Genomic DNA, 21486 nt, shown 5'->3' on the forward strand with positions numbered 1-21486 from the left:
AATGTTTGGACCATTTGGGATACTTTTCTTAAAGCAATGCAAGTTTCTCAGGCATTAAATAAAAGCCCATTCACAGAGATCTTCAGTTTCAGAGTGCTTTCATGCTCTGTAATCCTCAAGTATCCCTGCAAACTAGATATTATAATTATTGGGCCCCATTTCACTGATGAGAAACCGAGTCTGAGGGAATAAATACTTTGCCCAGGATCACATATTTGCTAAATGGTGGCATTTCAGCCTAAACATGGGTTGTCTTGGCCTCCATTAGACTACCTCTGTCTTTCAGAGTTGAAAGGAGATACCTTCCAAATGCAAATACAAGTACACTGATGGCAGGCCAAGCCTAGACACCGAAAGGCTGGGAAAGAAGCCTAGTGAAACTGGGATATTCCTTAGCACCAACTATTAACACGATGCCTGTAAATAAATATTTGTTGAATGAATGACTGTTTGATTGGCTAAATGAATGAAATCACAACTTCTCACATAACTGTGGGTATGAAAACTGACATATAACTATTTGAATATACATAATTTTAAAAAGTTACCATTTCCTCCTGATATTTCAATATTTCCAAATATCCTCAGATAAAGAAATTGCAAGTCTTCCAACTTTATTTGGGATCTTATAGTGAATGCTTTCTAAAATTACTTATGAGGCTAAGGGAAATTTGAGGATGCTTGTATATATCCTTGTTCATGTTCTGTTTTCAAAATCATGAGGAGAAACACTTCTGGGAACTTTCTTTCTGACAACACGTGCATCAGTGTCTCTATCTCCTTCTTCATTCTTTGTTCATTCTGCTAATGTTAACTTGCAGCTTCCTGATTTCAGACTCCCGCCCAAGCTGAGCTGTAAGCAGTGAGTAGCATCTGTGCTTGCAGAGTACCATAAAATCCTTTTAATATTCATTCAAAGGTGCAAGCCCTTGGACCACAAAGGTCCCTTCTTCTAGTCCCTTCTTCATGCCCAGACATGCTCAGAGACTTGGCATCGTGCCCTAGAAGCAGAGCATATAGGCCAAACAAAACCTTCATTTTCATTGCTTCAAACAACGGTCAATTGTTGAATGTAATTACTTAGAACAAATTAAGAGTTTGGATCCAGGAGCCTTGGGGTACTCAAAAGATTATGAAAACCAGGGAGAAAAATGGTTCAAGATTCCCCTGGGTTGTGCAAGGCCACACCCCACAGAGGCCTTGTGTGATTCTGATAGACCCGAGTGAGCTTTTACCAAGCACACTCTTCAAGATCTTCAGGGCAGGAAAAAGTAGGCGCCTATATTCCATGTATGATGTGTTTTGGTAGGGCTACCTTCTCCTAAATATAACTGGCTATTTCTTTTTAAAATGTGTGATTTCTTAAATTCTTTTCCCTTTGCAGCAGCTTAGTTTTTTAAAGTAATGGAGAATGAAGAACGAATTGTTTCTTCATCGTCAACTTAAGACCAGTGGTCCCAGTACAAAACAAGAAGACAGTATCAGTAAGAGATGGGAAAAGGCAAAGGCAGACTCCTTGAATTTGAGCTTTTGTTGCACAAGCTGTCTGCTTCTTGGGTGCGCAAGAAGAGCAAAGCCTCAAATAGACACTCTAAGAGATCTGTGAATTCATACAAGACACCAGCGTGTCCCTTAACCCAGTGCTACTGAGCAGATGTGGAAATAAGAATTTGATAAAGATTCAAGTCACTTTTATTTAGGAGAGTTACTCGGAAGGAAATATCTACAGGTTTCAGGAATATTATTCTCCTTAAGCAGTTTACTAAGGAATCATGATAAAAGCCAGCATTATATAGCCCTTCTCACATGCCTAGCACTGTTCTATGTACTTTACACATACTAGGTTATTTAATCCACAAAACAACCTTCTAGCCAGGTACTGTTACTATCCCAAACTACAGATTAGGAAAGGAAGGCACTGAGGTATTATAGTACTTGCCCCTCAAACACCCAGCTACTAAATATAAAAGCAGGGATTGAAGCTTGATTTTATTTTTAACACAACTGTTAAAAATAAAATAGTATGCGGCCATAGGAAGACTGGAACTTAAATGAAGATTAATGAATGTCATTATCTCCAAGTGATAGGTTTGTGGCTCTTCTTTTGCTTTTCTCTGTTTTCTATATTTCTACCATACATTGCTTTGAGAAAATCATAAGTGCTGTTTTAAATCCTGACCCTAAAATCTGTAACTTACAATAGGCTGTGAAGATAACTGTCTTGAAAGGCTCTGGAGTAGAAACAACATAAGCAGTCTAGATCACTTGATTTCCTAATGACCAAACTTTATAGAGTAACACAAGGAAAGTGACTCAAATATGTTTCTCTCCAGTCCTGTAAGCAGCCAATAAACTGTCTACTCCTTGAAATGTCACTTGGGGCTGTATAAGGTGAAGGAGTCTCAAAGGAAGAATGAATTTCCCATCTATAACAATCCCTAATAGAGGAGCTCAATATGAACAGTGGCGCTTAGTATTTACAGGACAAACGCAGACTTTCACACAAAATTTTCCATTAAAAATCACCATACAAAAGTCAGTTGTATCTGTATGTAGCAGTAGTGAACAACTGGAATTTGAAGTTAAAAATTATACTATGTGGAGCCAGGTACCATGGCACCCACTTGCAGCCCCAGCTACTCAGGAGGAAGAGGCAGGAGGATGGCTTGAGCCCAGAAGTCAGAGGCTGCAGTGAACCATGTTGGCCTGTGAATAGCCACTGCACTCCAGCCTGGCAACTTAGCACAGGCCCACCTCTAAAAAAAATCATACTATATAATCCAGTTTAATTCACAAAATACACATAAGGTGACACACATAATGGATGTAGGAAGCAACTGAAATGTTAAAATATGATCAAACCAATTTGGATGCAATCTTAAGAATACTCCTAAGGAGGCCAGGAGTGGTGGCTCACACCTGTAATCCCAGCACTTTGGGAGGTCTACATGGGTGGATCACCTGAGGTCAGGAGTTCGAGGCCAGCTTGGTGAACATGATGGAATCCCAGCTCTACTAAAAATACAAAAATTAGCCAGATGTGGTGGCAGGAGCTTGTAATCCCAGCTACTTGGGAGGCTGAGGCAGGAGAATTGCTTGAATCTGGGAGGTGGAGGTTGTAGTGAGCCGAGATTGTACCACTGCACTCCAGCTTGGGCAACAGAGTGAGACTCTGTTTAAAAAAAAAAAAGGAAAAAAAAGAAGAAGAATGCTCTCAAGCTTTATCATGATATCATGATGGATGTTTAACATAAACATAACTTTTTTTTAATGCACAAAGATAGAAGATGGCAAACCAAAATTTAGAAAACTATCGATTTAGACCACTTGTCTTCCCCAGACAAAAAAGTGATAATTGATTTATAAAATGCTGATAACTTCTTGTATTGATTGACCTGTCTTTTTCGTTATTCTTATTTCTTTAATAAACAGCCAGACTTTCCTCTCTCTCTCTTTTTAAAAATAAGAGGATTGCTGATGGAAGCTGAGGTCTCATTTTCCTAGGTTTACATATCTGTGTTCTCACTGTTCTGAGGTTCTCAGATCCTCCTTTGGGAATGGAGTGCTTATTCCTCCAGCCTTTGGGTGTGCTGTGCTGGCAGCTCCCTCTGCAAAAGAGCGCCACCTTGCCCAAAGCCGTGGTCCCTTCCCTGAGCAAGCTGCATTCAGCAACTGGGTAACGTAGCCCTATAAAAGCTTAGCCTTCTTGCCTCAAATGCGGACAACACTGTGAGGCCATTTCAGCTCCAGAGGTCCCCATGGGGTCAGCCAAATCTTGGCTGACACCACATTCCAGCTTAGTGTCTCCATCTGTCCACCCTGCTTCCCTCCCTTCCCCTTCAGGGATGTTGATCGCAACATATGTGCTACTGGGAGGTGTGGTCCCTGGCTGGGCGTCCACTTCCCGACACGAACTTGACACTATGGAAGAGGAGCACAAATCTTTGGTGGGCAGTTGGCCTCTCTGCCACACTGTGTCTCCAGTACACGCTTTGAAGTCCATCTAGCAAATAACACGGGGAAGGAAAGCTGTGCTATCTTCCTTGCACAGATTCAGAAAGTGTTCTCACAAAACAAAGAGGGCACTTTTGGAATACCAGCAGGGAACATGTCTGAATTTGGGTGGGGCTTCAGGAGACCACAGGAGGCAGGATGGCAGCTGCTTAGCCTACTGTTTGTTCTAATCCCCTGAGCTGTCCTGTCCCTGGTACCATGATCGCACCGTGTTAATTAAATCATTCTCATTAATTCAGCCCAAGTGTAAATTAGGAAGGAATGAAGATAAATTAGGTTTGAAGGCAGCTAATACATTTAACCCCATGCTGCTTATTTTGCGGCCTAACAAAATAACATTGTTAAGGGAGATAACAAGCCCAAAGCCTTGGGCACAGCTTCTTAATAGCATTAAAAAATGAGACTTTGGTTTGATGTCACAAGACAGAGGCAAAGACCTGCTCCCAGGGGCCTACAGGACTGGCCTAATATCTTGTGTGAAGTGTTGGCTATTGTGTAACGCGGATGCAGTACAAGCAGCATTTCCTGACTTGTTTGTGACTCAGATATCTGCTATGTCTATGGCCGTCCAGTTTTGATGACAGCCCTATTTAGAAGTTTCTTCCTGTACAGAATGAAGACTTGCTCAGCTTTTCTTTGTGTGAGTGGGGTGATAAGAGTTACCTTTAGGATTGGCTGAGAGATGCTGTGAGATTATACAGTTTGAGTTGCTATGATCATAAATTTGCTAACTTGCAAATCATTTTCAGCTGAGATAAACATTAAAAACTGCCCAACTGCCCGAAAACTAGTCATACATTGGCTCAAGCAAACCAGAGTACAGTTTGTAGGAGGTCATCAGTAGCACACATGATTTCCAAACTTACAAGTTTAGTTCTTGTGACTTTCAGCAGGAAAATGTTTTCCAGATTTTAGAACTTACATAAGCTAACGTCTTTTCTCTTGTGTTGCTTGTCTACCCGAGGCAGATGAAGCGAATGTATATGGTCACTGAATGCATTTCAAGATTTTCCAGTCTACAGCTTTTTTTCTTTCTTTTATTGAAGCATAGAAAGTGTCAACATTAGGTAGAAAAGATACAGGAAACTGGCACCAGTGGATGGTGATACAATGGCCAGAGGATTTCTTTCCTTTCTCAGCCCTGCCTGCTTAGCAAAGTTCTTCACAAAGAGATCTGAACTTTGCTGTTCCCTTGGTTAAGGACATCCCGCAGTTTCCAGGCAGTAAAGATACATACCTGTCCCTAGTTCGGTTGCTTCCAGTGGCAAAATCTCCAACCAACCAGCTGAGCTATGTACAGAGTCCATTTCTAGGCAAGGGCATCTAGGTGCCGTTTTAGGTAGATTTGACTCACAAAGGAGGCAGACAGAGCAGGTCTAGGAGGTGTCTAAAAGGTGCGTTAGTGGCTGCCTTGATGAGCTCCCCCACACCTTGCCACAGGCCACAGAAACATGTTTTAAAAAGACACATGTGCAATAGTTACACATTTCCACCTCCCATCTTTTCAGCACCTGTCTCTGGAGTCTGCAGAGTTTCCATCTGTCTGGTCTTCGCTTCAGAACCTGGGTGCTGCTTGCCCGCGCTCTGTAACCTCGCAGCCCCCCTGACTCTCCATTCGCGGTTCTCGCCATGAATTGATCCGGGCTGTGTCTGTGAAGCAGCCTCAAGCCGAGACTGACTCTGCATTAAAAATATATATATTGAAAGGTTCGTGGTGAGGCTGCCGAGTTAATGCTAACAAAGGACTTCAGAGGGCACTGTCTTTCTTTGTTTGCAAGGAGCGAAATTTCTCGGCGCAAATACCAGGAGGGAACAAGGGTAAAGGAAAGTGAAATTAGAGTGAAGAACTGACAGTCTTGGTTTCAGCAGTCTGGACTCTGGAAGCACCACGGTGGGTCCTCCGTAGCCAGTTTAAACCGCTCGTGCACCTAGTGTTTTAAAGCAAGCTGGGAGGCGAAGCGCGGGCGCTCGGGGACGCGCGGACCCGGGGACGGAATTAACTCTGTCGTGGGGCCCTCACTCTCGAGCTGCAGAGCTGGGACACTGTTGCTAAGTGACTACAAGCCAGGCAACTCACATCTCCCTGGGCCTCGGTTTCCCACCTGTAAAACAAGGGGGCTGGACCGGTCATCTATCCCGTTCCTTTATACACTTAATTCCAAACACCGAATAAAAAACAGACATTTTAGCTCCCAGTGGAAAGACAAGTCTCTAGTTGCAAAGATAAATGGGATTCGTAAAAGTGATCACCACGCGAGATTATTTTTCGAATCGCCTTCCTTTCTCCTGGCACGCGGGGCTATTAAACGTGTGTGTGCGCTGAGCCATTTCTTTACTGAACTCCAAACTACCACCACCGAGCGATAAAAAACAGGAGAGGGTGATGGAGGCTTTATCGCTAGGAGAGGAGGCGGCGTGGCTGCTGCTTTGAGGAGTTCACTTTGAATCAAGCGGCCGCGGCGATTGGCTGAAAAGCACGTGGTGCGCGCCCCGCAGAACTGCACCCCGGCTGCCGCTGCAGTCGCCTGGCTTAGGGCAGAGTCCAGCCGGGGGTGCCGCACCCGCTGGGGAATGGGGAGGGAGGACACATGGGAAATGCCTGGGGCTGGAGTCTCTTTGGCTCTCTGCCAGCAAGAAACTTAAAAGTCCTGGCTTGCTCAACCCGAGTGTCCCCAAAGCTTTCAGACTTTTGCCCTTCCATTGCCACTATCTCTCCCCACTCTGGGCGTCCTACCCAAGGAGCTATCTATGCGTGCCCAGGGCCTGTCCTGTGGATATCCAGCTCGCCCCTTGCTGCCCTTTTTAGAGCATCGCGCGGGCTCTGGCATCACCGAGCGTACAACGCCAGGCTGCGCTCCCCTGAGGTGCGTCCCTCAGATCCGGGACTGTCCATTAACCAGGCTGGCTCAAAGAGGCGCAGACACACTCGAACCCGGGAAAACTTATTTTATTCTCGGTTCCCGGGGCTGCAGCTGCCAGCGGCTGAGACAGCGCGTCCGCTTTGTCTCTCTGCAGTCCCCGCAGCCCCCCTCTCCCGCTTCCTCTCCCGATTAACTCCCCCGACACGCTCTTCCCCAGCTCCTCTCCTCCTCCCACTCCTTCTCCTCCTCTTCCTCCTCCTACACCACGGGCCGCGCTAATGCGCTTCCTCCCTCCCCCGGTGTCGGTCTCTTTGCATACGCGCCCCCTCCCCTCCCCGCCGCGCCACTTATAGCGGGGCGCACCGCGGCGGGGCGCAGACTGCTCTGGCAGCCGGAGAGGAGGCGGTGCGGCGGTGGCGCTGCGGAGACCGGGTCCAGACGCCTGGCGGCAGCCGGCGCACAAGGCGCTTTCTAGCTCCCTCCCCCGAGCGCACAGCCCGCCTCCTTCCGCGGCGCCTGCAGTGGCAGGCTTGCTCTCCGCTCCGGTGACGCGCTCCGGTAGACGCTCTGCGGGTCCTGGACGCCGGGTGCGCGGCGTGGGGACAAGAGGCAGAGGCGAACGCCAGTGGTAGCCAGTCCGCGAGCCATCGTTCGGGGCGCAGTCCTCTCCCCGGCTGGCGCTCCTTTCTCCGGGGCATTCGCCACCGCTTCCCGGGGCTGAGACGACCGATTCGTCGCCTCCTTGCCCGTGACCGACGCTAGAACTCAGTTGTGCGTTGCGGCCAGTCGCCACTGCTGTAAGTTTCCCCCACTGCCCCGGACCTGTTGCAGGCGCTGCCGGCTTCAGGGGCTGCTTCGGCTGCAGGGGTGTGTTCGCGAGGGGTGAGCGTGCTCCGGGCAGCCGGCAGCTTCCACTTGAGGCCAGGGGGAACTCTTCTAGGTGCGGAGACCATGGTGCCCGCCGCTGCCCTTCCACAGCAGGCAGGAGCCGGGCATCGCCAGAGAGGTCGACCGGCGGTGCAATGTCCGGGGCGAGCCGCTGGGGAAGCGAGGAGCAGAGCTAAGGATACAGTCAGCCTCTCTCTTCCGCGGAAAGCAGCGCTTTCCTGGGGTGAATGTCGCGCTGCGTCGCTCCCCGCAGCCTCCAGGGCGGAGCGCGCGGAATCGTTGGCCCACGTTGCATCCTTCCCGGCTCAGAGGAAAGTTGGGGCCACGCACAGACACCCTGAGAGCGGGCATGTTCACTGCGGCGGAAATGTCTTGTAGAGAATGAATGAAAACTGTTTTCTGAAAAACTAGTTTCTTGATCTGTCGTGTTAACATTATTAGTTACAAAGGATAGGAATTGGTGGGCGGGGAGATGAAACATTGAATTTATCCACATGCAGTTTGGTGTCACACAGGCATGGCCAGCTTGTTAAATAGCTTTGCAAGTGTTAATAAAAAGACTCTGGCAAGAAGCTACTTTTGTTAACAAGATCTTTATAATGTTCTGTTGTTACCGGTAATATAAATGCCCAGAAAAAAATCTGCCTAGTTTCTCTTTTGATTGGATTGAGATCAGGTTCAAAACCTGGAGAAGCGTGCGGGACGCTAAGCATTGGAGGCAGAGAGCCTGAATTAGGAGCATGAAGTGCACTGAAGTTACTGTAACTGAAGCCCTTTTGATGTTCACAGTAATAGCAGCCCTTTTCTCTGTCTTCTTTGTAGACGCAGGTTAAGTATAAGTGTGCATTTTCTTGGCCACTTACTTGATATGCAAATGTGATTTCTCTGGGGGCTTAAAAATGCTGGAAAGATGATTCATTTTATGTTGAAGGTGTGTTCAGTGACTTGTATACATGGTTTCTACTGATATTTTGAAGTTTGCACACTTTTAAACCAGAAAGCAAGTATTTCCCCTTGGGTTTCCAAGTTTACTTTTTATTTTAATCAAACATTTTTGCAAGAATGTTGATTGTGATTTTGGCTGTGACGTGCTTTTCCATCTGGATGGTATCCAAGATGACAGGCTAGGCTCTTCCTTCTGGCTTGTTGGGCCAGCCTGGAACATACAGGAGCATAAACACAGGATGCAGAGAGATGTAGATCCTATATCCTAAGGTCTTCTAAACAAATTGTTTTCTTAGCTGTAGGTCTGGTTGTGAATGTTGTTTTGCACCATCCTGAATCTAATGTTCAGGGAAATGTGTTCTGGGCCCAGCATGATTCCAGCTCAACGTGTAAGCATTTTGGTGTCTGTGCACCTAGTTTCAGGGAACCTCATTCTTCCTTCAGTCAGGGCAGCATTTGCTCTTAGCCTGAGCGGCAGTAGCTTCATAGGAGTATGTAGACAGTCTATCCAGGTTTAGACTTAAAGTCTTCCTCCAAATACTTCAGACTGAATGTACTAATTAAAATAACAACTACAGTGGTGGAGCATTGAGAATGCTAATGGATGTTTTAACCCTTTGGAAACCTGATGCATTCCCCTAGGTTCACATGGTCATTTTCCAGAACACTGGGCATTGGTTAGAATGGAGTAGACAGTAGATACTAGCCTGAGGTGGAAGTGAGGCTGGCTCCTCACCATTTTTTATATCCCAAGTCACTGTGGAGATTACTGGGTGCTTTGTAAAGTCTTCCTAACACTGGAGCTCTAGGACTTTGTTGCTTCCTTTCTTCCACTAAGCCATGTTTACTCATCATAAAAAATTACATTCCAAAAAGGAAAGAAAACTAGTTGCATCACCTAATGGCATGAGGTATATGTGTCCTGCCCCTGCCTTTGTGGTTTTCTGTGCAGTCTCACAGCGGGGCTCACATCTGGTTGGGGAGGTGCAAGTTAGTATTTTAGCCCATGAATCTGTGGCAAATCATTCATTTGCATTTATTAATAATTCTTAGAATGTAAATTTAAAAATATCTGAATGGTTAAAGGAAACAGAGTTTCAGCTGCGCTTTCAAGACTGGCTGTTCTGTGTCTGGAACAGATACTGTAACCAGCCACACAGTTTACCCTCTGGGGATAAACAACGGGATAAACAGCTTCCTTAGGAATCCTTGGACAGGCAGCTTCTTGAGGACTTCATTCCTTTGAAGTAACAGAGGGGTGGTATAAAAGAAAAGGATGAAGGCATGTGATTCAGTTTTTGAAGATGGATGACAAGCATTTCCTATGTCTCTAGCCTACTGTTTTCTTACTGAAGAAAGCCAAAAGATAGCATTAGATTCTACTATAATTTCGTTGTAGATACTGAGGAAAGCACTGTAGTCGGCAAATAAATTCTGAGGTGGTCCTAAATGAACAACAGCTGGCAAAATACACACACACACACACACACACAGACACGTATTTTTTGATTTAAATAAAGCAGTGTTTGCATTTTGAACTCCCTCTATGCAGGTGCCAGCATTTGCAGGTATATAGGAACAGTCCTGGTGATGCACTATTTAATCAAAAGACAGGGGTGGATCTTTTGTTCTTGCAAATGGTTTTCCAAGAATTGATATAAAGCGGGAAGAACAGAAAACAGCAGTCATGAGTATGCTACTCAAAATATTCTTCTTTTTATGTGCCAAATCCTCACATTGGAAGCTGTCCAGAGCAAGACAGGTAGTTGGTGATTACGGCCAGAATTTATTCCGTGCTTTGACTAAAGGCTTGCTGATCAATATATGGGTATTCAAATTGGGGTGCTTTTAGGACTCCTCAGTGGTAGAGCTGTGTGGTTAGAAATTAATCTTTAACTTGGGATGCCGAGGTGGGAGGAGCAGGAGTTTGAGACCCTGTCTCTACAAAAAATACAAAAAATTATCTGGGTTTGGTGGTGCACACCTTTAGTGCCAGCTACTCGGAAGTCCGAGGCAGGAGGATCACTTGAGTCCAGGAGTTCGAGGCTGCAGTGAACTGTGATTGTACCACTGTGCTCAAGCCTGGGTGACAGAGCGAGACTTGGTCTCAAAAATATGTATAAAATGAAATACATTATCTGTAACATTTAAATAAAGGTCTGATCGTTGCAGAAGTTGGCCTTACATTTCCCATTTACTGTCTGTGCCGGGAGATTGGGTCTTACCAAAGGAATTCTTAATGGAATTAATTATTAGGTGTTTGTTTTACACATGGCTTTATGTTGCATGAGGCATGAAAGCCAGTGCCCATCCTGGCATTATGAGAGCAGGAGACCTGGCATTTTAAGTGGCCCGCAGTGAATCAGCTGGACTACGACAGGGAGCTGTGAGAATGAGACCTCACTCCTCTTGGCTTTTGCTGACTTACATTCTAAAAGACTTCAATGGCCTGAAAGTTGGCAATCAGGTTTTCCAAGATCAACCTGCTTTTTATGCAGTGATTTTTTTTTTAAATGGTGCAGAGTTCAAATAGCTCAACAGTATTACAGTGAATATCTTTCCTTCTGGGTAGCTGTCTCTGGCTTTGTCCTGGAATGGCCACACACTATTCTAGAATAGTAGGTGGCATGGTCAACTACAAAGTGTTCTGTTTTTTGTCCAAAACCATTGTTGCTTTTGTTCTGCTGTTCTGAACATCAGGAGCATCATTTTCAATTTATTATTATTATTATTTTTAGGAGTGGAAACAAAATGTCAGTCAGCGTGCATGAGAACCGCAAGTCCAGGGCCAGCAGCGGCTCCATTAACATCTATCTGTTTCACAAGTCCTCGTACGCTGACAGCGTCCTTACTCACCTGAATCTTTTACGCCAGCAGCGTCTCTTCACTGACGTCCTTCTCCATGCCGGAAATAGGACCTTCCCTTGCCACCGGGCAGTGCTGGCTGCGTGCAGTCGCTACTTTGAGGCCATGTTCAGTGGTGGCCTGAAAGAGAGCCAGGACAGTGAGGTCAACTTCGACAATTCCATCCACCCAGAAGTCTTGGAGCTGCTGCTTGACTATGCGTACTCCTCCCGGGTCATCATCAATGAAGAAAATGCAGAATCGCTCCTGGAAGCTGGTGACATGCTGGAGTTTCAAGACATCCGGGATGCATGTGCAGAGTTCCTGGAAAAGAACCTGCATCCCACCAACTGCCTGGGCATGCTGCTGCTGTCTGACGCACACCAGTGCACCAAGCTGTATGAACTATCTTGGAGAATGTGTCTCAGCAACTTCCAAACCATCAGGAAGAATGAAGATTTCCTCCAGCTGCCCCAGGACATGGTAGTGCAACTCTTGTCCAGTGAAGAGCTGGAGACAGAAGATGAAAGGCTTGTGTACGAGTCTGCAATTAACTGGATCAGCTATGACCTGAAGAAGCGCTATTGCTACCTCCCAGAACTGTTGCAGACAGTAAGGCTGGCACTTCTGCCAGCCATCTATCTCATGGAGAATGTGGCCATGGAGGAACTCATCACCAAGCAGAGAAAGAGTAAGGAAATTGTGGAAGAGGCCATCAGGTGCAAACTGAAAATCCTGCAGAATGACGGTGTGGTAACCAGCCTCTGTGCCCGACCTCGGAAAACCGGCCATGCCCTCTTCCTTCTGGGAGGACAAACTTTCATGTGTGACAAGTTGTATCTGGTAGACCAGAAGGCCAAAGAAATCATTCCCAAGGCTGACATTCCCAGCCCAAGAAAAGAGTTTAGTGCATGTGCGATTGGCTGCAAAGTATACATTACTGGGGGGCGGGGGTCTGAAAATGGGGTCTCGAAAGATGTCTGGGTTTATGATACCCTGCACGAGGAGTGGTCCAAAGCTGCCCCCATGCTGGTGGCCAGGTTTGGCCATGGCTCTGCTGAACTGAAGCACTGCCTATATGTGGTTGGGGGGCACACAGCCGCAACTGGCTGCCTCCCAGCCTCCCCCTCAGTCTCTCTAAAGCAGGTAGAACATTATGACCCCACAACCAACAAATGGACCATGGTGGCCCCACTCCGAGAAGGCGTTAGCAACGCCGCAGTAGTGAGTGCCAAACTCAAGTTGTTTGCTTTTGGAGGTACCAGTGTCAGTCATGACAAGCTCCCCAAAGTTCAGTGTTATGATCAGTGTGAAAACAGGTGGACTGTACCGGCCACCTGTCCCCAGCCCTGGCGTTACACAGCAGCAGCTGTGCTGGGGAACCAGATTTTTATTATGGGGGGTGATACAGAATTCTCTGCCTGCTCTGCTTATAAATTCAACAGTGAGACTTACCAGTGGACCAAGGTGGGAGATGTGACAGCAAAGCGCATGAGCTGCCATGCTGTAGCCTCCGGAAACAAACTCTACGTGGTTGGAGGATACTTTGGCATTCAGCGATGCAAGACTTTGGACTGCTACGATCCAACATTAGATGTGTGGAACAGCATCACCACCGTCCCGTACTCGCTGATTCCTACTGCATTTGTCAGCACCTGGAAACATCTGCCTTCTTAAATGCAGTACATTCTAAAGAGAGTGAGCACGAGGTAAGAAGTTTTGCTATAGATGCAAGTCTGCATATAATGAGGCTATTGCGTAAGTTCAGTACATGGGGTGAGATCTGATCCACAGAGACTGTACTGCAGAGGTACTACCAAAGCTGTAAAAATAAGAGAGCTGGTGCCCCTAGAACCTACCAACTTGTGTTGACCACAGCCTCAGCCCCCCAATGGCATTAGCCAGTGGTTCTCAGCTTTTACTGAGCCTCAGAATCTCCTGAAGAGCTTTTTATTTATTTTATTATTATTATTTTTTGAGACGGAGTCTCGCTCTGTCACCCAGGCTGGAGTGCAGTGGCATGATTTTGGCTCACTGCAAGCTCCGCCTCCCGGGTTCACGCCGTTCTCCTGCCTCAGCGTCCCGAGTAGCTGGGATACAGGCGCCCATCACCATGCCCAGATAATTTTTTGTATTTTTAGTAGAGACGGGGTTTCACCATGTTAGCCAGGATGGTCTTGATCTCCTGACCTCATGATCTGCCCACCCCAGCCTCCCAAAGTGCTGGGATTACAGGCGTGAGCCACCGCGCCCGACCCTGAAGAGCTTTTTAAAAACTGCCCATACCAGAGACTTAGTTTCATTTGGTCTGGGGTGGGGTCCAAGCATCAGTATTTTTAGAAAGTTTCCGGATGATTCCAATGAACAACCACGTTGAGAACCCCTGACCTCTGTTGAGAATGCCAGCTAATGTTTATTGCGCCCTCACTGTGTGCTTGCAGCGGTGCCACGTGGTTTCCCAAGATCGTCTCATTCTATCCTCACAACAACTCTGTGGGGAATTATTACTAGCTTCGTTTTATAGATGAAAAAACTTCATGCATTAAGGAGGCTAAGCTGCCGAGTGAGCAGAGCTTAGTAAGTGGTGGAGCTGGTCAGGAAGTCAATGCAGGGGGTCTGGCTCCAGACATCTGCACTGGAGCATCGTGTTGCACTGCCACTGAATAAACTTGAGCTTCACATCCGTGACACCAATGTCATCCCAGGTGATACTTCATTTCTATTCAAATTTTGCTTCCTCAAACCCTTTGTGGAATGAATAGGGTTTTAAAAATGTATTGCCCAAATTCATTCCTAGTTTATTCTCTCCAAAATTGTTAGCTTATTTTAAATGTTTTCCTTAAAAAGTAGCACCCTTTAGGGCATTTATTACCTTTAAAGATAAATCTATATCTGTCTTTGTAAAAGGCTGCATGTACGTAGCAGAAATTTGTGCAGATAACACTGAGCCACCTAAACTTCCAAAACTATGGCCTTTCAGACTTAGTCAGGCTGCCCCTATTGTCAAGGCTATTGTCAAAGTTGTGTTTCTGCGTCATATATCTGAGTATATAATCGTTGTCTGTGTATTTAAGAGTATATAATGCTCTTGGCTCAGATAATTAATAGGCCTACACAGTTCAGAGTTCGCAAAGCTCATGGCTGCTTTGCTGCTAAGCATTCTTAGGATTGGCCCCAGGAATTGCTTAGGCATGTGTAAGTATAGCCCAGCGCACACAGAATGTGTTGATTTGTTTTGGTGATTCATGGGCTTATTACTAATAATAAGAGAAGAAAGTAACTGCTTTGGAGGAACTACAATGAAAACAAACTCATTTACTTGGGAACTTTTGGTTCTGTTTTCCCTTGTATATTTCACACCTTTGAAGGGGACTTCAAAGGGAGAAAAGGAGATCTAGGCCTAGTGGCAAGCTAAGCACAGAGGGGTTTCATCTCATTGGTCTTTTCTTTCCCCATCCCTTACAATTCATTTAGAAACATCATTAAACTTGGCCTTACTCTCACATTTCAGCTTGCTATTTGTTTTTTTTTTTTGAGACAGAGTCTTATTCTATTGCCCAGGCTGGGGTACAATGGCGAGATCTCGGCTCGCTGCAACTTCCGCCTCCTGGGTTCAAGCGATTCTCCTGCCTCAGCCTTCCAAGTAGCTGGATTGCAGCGCCCACCACCACACCTGGCTTTTTTGTATTTTTAGTAGAGATGGGGTTTCACCGTGTTGGTAAAGCTGGTCTTCAACTCCTGACCTCAAGTGATCCACCCACCTCAGCCTCCCAAAGTGCTGGGATTACAGGCGTGAGCCACCGCGCATAGCCTTCAGCTTGCTATTTTTTTCACTTCTTCAGTTATCTCTTCCACCCTTCGTACAGTTATCAGAGTTCTGAGTTATGTCATGCTTTCCTGGAATGAAACTCCTTCAAAACAGCAGGAACAGTCAGACACCTCCTCTGGGGAGCAACTGGGCTAATAACGTCCCACACTAAACTGGTTTTTTGTAGCCTTGCTGGCATCTCAGTAATCTTGAATAAACAAATGCTCTGAAAGTGGTTATTTCATTTGAGATATGAATGCATGACTCACCTCTAAAGCAGGTTTAAAGAACCTCCTAGGCAAAAGCATCAATTAACAGCACACTTAGTTGGGTGTTAGTCCAGAACTGACTATATTTGCACAGAAGAGCCATAAAAATTGCTACCAGGGTGGTGGTATGTAACGACAATGGGCAGGCTGGCTGGCATCCTTGGAACAAGATAAGGAAATTGAGGCAGAAAGAGGAGAGAAGCCACGTGTGTATTCTGGCCCTAGTTTTAAGTTCTAGACCTTTCTGAGTTTCAGATTGCTTCTCTGTCAAATGAGTGGTTTGATCTATAATTCCCCTGTGATCTGTCCCAACTCAGACTTGGGTCAATTGATAGGGGAATTAAAAGAGGTGAAAATACCTAGCCCTGTGATTGGCATGTAGTAAGTGTTCAATATTCAGTTTAGACCCTAACTCACTGTGAGATAATGGCAGTGGAATTAGCTTTGTGTGTGGTAGGAAAATGAGGTTTCTTTGACTTTTATCTGCCTGTTATCTTTAGACTTCATTTTTGGTTCCTCCTTTTTCAGCCCAGAGTGAACATGTTGGCAAACACTTGACTTCACCCTACCCTGGGTGTTTGAACTGAATCATACCCTTCCGGTCCCTGGGAAACAGAGCAAGTAAAGTGTTAATTTATACGTGAAATAACATCCTCTTCATCCTTGGTGCTACCAGTGAGAGAGTCAAACACATAAAAACTAAATTTGACAGGGCCAAGTTTGCTGCCTTTAAAGGGCAGCGTAAGCGCCTGATCAAAGCCACTCTTTGAATTTCCGACAGGGAGAATGTTGGTTAAAATGTCTAAAGTTTACTACACAAGATAGTGCTAAAACATTTAAGAGGGGGTTGGAGTGCCCTAAAGTGCTGGGTAGGTAGGTCTCAGTCCCAAACTGCAAATTCCTCTGCCCTCCAAATGTAGGTGTTAACTGAATTAATACAGTGTTTAACAGAAAGTTTCCCTAGGTCTTAAAGCTCATCCACCAAGGAGGGTTTATCTGCCTCCTGCTGCTCTGTCAGTGGGTGGGAAGGGCAGAGAGGAAATTACTTTGATTATCCTCTGTTTTCATGGTGCCCGTGTGGCCTCAACCTAACTTAGGCTTTGATTTGCTTTGTTTCTTCTCTAGATTTTTTTTTTTTTTTTTTTTGGTATGTGTCCTTTTTTATTTTTCTGTTTGAATATGCAATTTTGGGGGGGTGGTGTGTATTCCTTTTTTCCTGTTTGAATATGCGATGTCTTGAAATTTTATATTATTACAAGATACATTCCTTTGGCCTAATGTTGACATATAGGTTACAAGGAAGTGGAGGTGGGGCAATGACACCATAGTCTAAGGAATGCCTTGAAAGCTTGAATCACTGTTAGGAAACAGCCAAAAGAAACAACTCATGAAATGAATCAGGCTTCTGAACACACAAAAGCAAAGTGGGAAGAATTCGATGCAAGTCATGAGTGGCTCCTCCAGAATTCCCTTTGTCTGTACTTAGAGTTACAGCAATAAGGATACAAAAGCCGTCTGCAGAATTTCCCCAAATGAAATGAGAAATAAATAAATGGGAAGGGTGAGCAGTGTGAGGAAATGCAAGCTCTATGAAATGTGCAGGCTTTGTGGTTACGGCACTTTGAACTGATATTCACACTTGATGTAGATAGATTCTGTAGCACTGGTATGCCGTAACTGCTGGCATCTAAGTGTGGACTAATGAACTTTGAGAATAAACTCCAACCTTGGGCTGTTGAGGCCTGATACGTTGTCATGTGAAAGGAAGCGAGACTGATTTCTGCCATAATGGATAGCAGAGATGCGTTTAAATACGAGGATTAGTATGCCTGCCTCCGAGATGGTAAAGTTAATTTGGAATCTTTCATGGTATATGGGCCAAGGAGGGTTTGCAGAGGAATCTCCCTTCTTTTCACCCTTTAGTGATCACTTTATGGTGGCTCTGTTTAACCACAGAAAGAAATTTTATGAATGTTGGAAGCAGAAGATGGCAACTCATAATAGCATCTGGACATATAGGTTTGGATTTGAACGTATATATACACTTAGGAAAGAAGTGAAGGTCCTTCTTTAGACACCACTGTTTTTGTCAGGCCATCCATCTGCATGGATGCGTACATGCACACTTGTGCATTTAAGGCAAGCACTTTAAATATCTTTGCACAGTTCCTACTGAACATGTAAGACCTTTGGAAGCAATATTGTCCAGCTCCATACCTAGTTTAATTTTTAAAATTTTGTGGCTAAAAAGAAAAATCTTAACTATGGCATCATACAAATCCTTCATGCTTTTTTGTTTCGTTTTTTTCGTCTGTTTCAGCTCACTCCATCACTCGATGCTATAATATGAGATTTCTACTTTGGAGAGGCCAAGTGTAATGAAGAGAAAAAAAGGAAAAGAAGTTAAAAGAAGTTGCAAGACACGAATAAAATCTGCTGCACCTTGTAAATGCTCTAACTGGACATGAAGGAAGGGGGCGGGCGGGGGTGGGATTTTTGGTGCAAGTAGCACATGGTTTAAATATGAATGAACAAACCTGTGATCTAGTCCTTGTCTTGTAATTGTGGATTAATGTCAGCGTTAATCAGCCCCCTCAAAGGGAGAGAAAAGCTGGACCTTTTCCCTTGCTGTACCATATTCAGCATTTGATTTCCATGGGCTCCACCATTTATGTGTAAAATTTGAAATGGTTGTCACCTCTCTGAGGAGAGAGCTTGAAGCCTCCACACCAGCTGCTGCTGGAGAGTCAAAGCCCAACTGTGGGTCCAAGAGGGAAGCTGGCTGGGCTGGCTGAAGAATGAGGACCACTGGACTCTCCGTTAATCTCTAAGGGGTCTGCTCCCCAGGAACGTTTCCGAACAATGGGGACTTTGTTGGTAGCCATTTGGTAGATGTTCTTTTCTATTTATAAGTGACTTTAAACTTTTCCTTGGCTGTTAAGAAGTTTGTTATAGATTTAGCTATTTATTGTTCGATGCCTGCATGCTGAAACAATGCCTACAGCTGTCTTCACATGTATGGACGTGTGTGAATGGTTGTATGTTTTGCACATTTTGTGGCTGTTGAGATGTGCTTTGCTGCACAAACATGAAAACTTTTGAGTTACAATTTGGAGTATAACTGGAGGGTGGGTTGGGGAGGGGTGGATTTTAAAAATGTCAAGACAGGGAAGGATGACAAAATGGAAATTTAAATGACATCCTAGAGGTAGAAAAACCATGGAGATCACTTTTCTCAGACTCACCAGATTTTAATGGGATTTCTTGGGGTTTGGTTGTACTGATGGGGTAAGGGGAGGCTTCTTTCTGCCCTTCTCCCCACTCCCATCTGATTTACCTAATTCAGTCTCAGCTGCTGACATTTGGAAAGGACCAAATTGCTTTACAGTTTTTTTCTTTGTGTAATATCTTGAAATCCTGGAAAATTCTATGGAATAGTTCTGTATATAGGACACAGGTAAAGGCATTGTCCAAAGTTTATTTATTTATTTATTACCTTATGAGAATGCTTTGCCACAACCACAGTTAATGGGAAAAACGGAAGTATCACAGATGGAAATTAACTCACCAGATTTCTTGACCCGAACTCCTTCTCTTCTTGCTATATGATTTAGCAAGTTCTAGAAGGTCTCCAAGACAATAATTACATTGGCACAATGTATACTTCAGTGCTCACCCTTAGGCAAATCTCTTTTTAAAAAACTCTTTGGTGCACGAGTAACACATTTGGCCACAAAACACCAAAGAATTGTAAGCAGTGGCCCCTATTGAGAAGGTTTCCGGCAGAGTTGGAAATCAGTTGTGAATACATTCTTTGCTAGTTGGAGTGCTTGTTTACTAAGCATGTGCCGTCGTAGGTATTAGTGCTAGTCTCAAATAGGTGCTTCCCCCGAGGTGCGGGGGAAGACCAAAGTTTGCAACTTGAACTGCTTTCGTCCACGTTTCTCACATTGCTGTATTTTAGAAAATAGGGGTTAAGACTGATAACAACCTTTTACATTGTGACTGTGTTTGCATTGTCTAATGACAGATAAATCCTTAACATTTCTCTCCACCTTAGTACTTTAGACTAATTGTGCTTGTCCGTCCATGCCATGAATGAGTGGGCTGTAGTTGGGCCAAAATAAATGAGCTGTTGGAAGAAAAGAATCCCAGTACTTTCCAGCAGTCAGTCCCTGGTTCCTAGATGTGTTCTAAGCAATGCAAATGTCTAATTGTCCCCCAGTGGGCATAGTCAGTGTCGTTTATATTGTAGCAGTTACAGCTCTGTAGTTTATGATGCAAATCTGCCAAGAGAGATGTATGTGTCACTGCATGGCTTCTGAAGGCAGGACGGATTTTCTGCAGCTGTTTCAAAGTTGGTCTCTGTCCTTGAATCCTCTATTAATTACTGTGTGTGAGCCAGAGGGAGTTGTGGTAAGGGTTGGGCCCCCAGCCTGCAGGGAACTTTCTGGACTCCTGCTCTTTGAATTGATATAGGCATTTGGTCTCACTACTTGACCATTCTCACCCTGTGAAACGTCCCACACTTTGAAGCAAATACAATTCACAGCACAGTACACACAAAAACCTTGGCATAAGACAGAGAAGGTTCTTCTTATTTTGTGGGCTGGTTGCTGTAGAAACACATAACAAAGGGCAGCCCTCCACTTCTGGTATAATTGTGTAGCCGCTTTTCTCTGGGCTTGACACCTGTCTTGAATAAGAGTGATTAGAGCCGCATAATGTCCCTCTCTTGGCTATTGACCATGTGGTTCACGTACAAAACTGTGTAAGTTGAAGGAAAATGTTCATGTTCATATGTACTTGTTTGCTATGACTACATTTTGAGGTTTTGTAAAACTGTTATTTTTTTTTTTTCACAATGTGAAACTGAAGGTCAATAAATTATTAGAGATTTTCTCTTCATTATGTGTGTGGGTCTTTATTTGAATAAGACACAATTTGAGGCATTGTAAACTTGTGCCTTTTCTCGTCTGTCCAAAGAAGGATCGTTTCAGATATTCCGAACGTGTTTTATTTCACCATTCAGTGATATATACAAAGGTAATTTTGCATACTAAGTAAAACTTTTGTTGACCATTAGAGTATCTCTTTAAGCAAAACAAAATCCTTCATTTATGGGTTATTCGCAGCTGGGAATATAACAAGTCACACGCCATGCGATATTAAGACAGAGTACTTTATATTAGAATGAATTTAGTTTTTTGAAATCCTCACGTGGGTTATATTTTGACAGAAAGCTGTTAGAGAAGGAGCTGGAGTTCAATCCTCTTTTCATCTGCTGACATCTGCTTTAGAAATCATTTAAAGTGGAAATATATGCATATTATTTCTGTACTGCAACAGAAAAGCACAAGTTTAACCCCTCATGGACACCTAGCTTCTTCCAAGCTGATGGCTGTCCTAGCTGGCTCTGCAAAAGACTAGTTGAAGCCTCCTGCCCCCATCTCATGATGGCTTCATGTCACACTGAGATGCTCCTTTATCGCTCGGGTTGGAACCATTATTGTTTCAGTGTGCAGAGCAAGGTTGGGCATAACCTTTTCTGGGTAGAAAATAAATATTACCTAATTGGGAACTCTAGGAGAGCTCACAAGTAGGCATAATGCAATTATAGCCTTTGCACTTTGACCAAGATGCCAGAGCAGATGCCTTGGGTTTGACAGGAGGATCATTCGGTTCTGTGCCGTGTGAAGCTGGTCTACAGCCAAGCCTTTGGGGACCAGTGTCAGCCCTCAGATCCCAAGTGCATGATGTTGAAGACCCCTGGAAACCCTGTTGATGACACCATATGGATGACACTAAATGACAGGGAAGAAGGACAGGTTAGTTAGGAGTTGACGGATGGGATTTA

General features: G+C 44.8%; 1 protein-coding gene across 3 annotated transcripts; it reads left to right on the forward strand.

Moving 5' to 3' along the window:
- Nucleotides 1-6551: 6551 nt before the first annotated feature.
- On the forward strand, nt 6552-20537 carry ENC1 (ectodermal-neural cortex 1 (with BTB domain)). Of its 3 annotated transcripts, XM_011996649.1 has the most exons (4): nt 6552-7672; nt 10261-10399; nt 11447-13261; nt 17950-20537. In XM_011996649.1, exon 3 carries the CDS (start codon nt 11460-11462, stop codon nt 13227-13229), a length of 1770 nt encoding a protein of 589 aa, XP_011852039.1. In that variant the 5' UTR covers nt 6552-7672; nt 10261-10399; nt 11447-11459; the 3' UTR covers nt 13230-13261; nt 17950-20537. The 3 variants fall into 3 exon arrangements, with proteins under 3 accessions (XP_011852039.1, XP_011852033.1, XP_011852046.1); XM_011996643.1 differs by lacking the exon at nt 10261-10399; XM_011996656.1 differs by lacking the exon at nt 10261-10399 and having other exon boundaries at nt 11583-13261.
- Nucleotides 20538-21486: the final 949 nt, after the last annotated feature.

Source organism: Mandrillus leucophaeus, unplaced genomic scaffold (assembly GCF_000951045.1).
Source record: "Mandrillus leucophaeus isolate KB7577 unplaced genomic scaffold, Mleu.le_1.0 Scaffold114, whole genome shotgun sequence".
NCBI lineage: Eukaryota > Metazoa > Chordata > Mammalia > Primates > Cercopithecidae > Mandrillus > Mandrillus leucophaeus.

Excerpts from the sequence above, each read along its gene's own strand:
- ENC1 (XM_011996649.1), top strand. The coding sequence starts at position 11,460 with ATGTCAGTCAGCGTGCATGAGAACCGCAAGTCCAGGGCCAGCAGCGGC.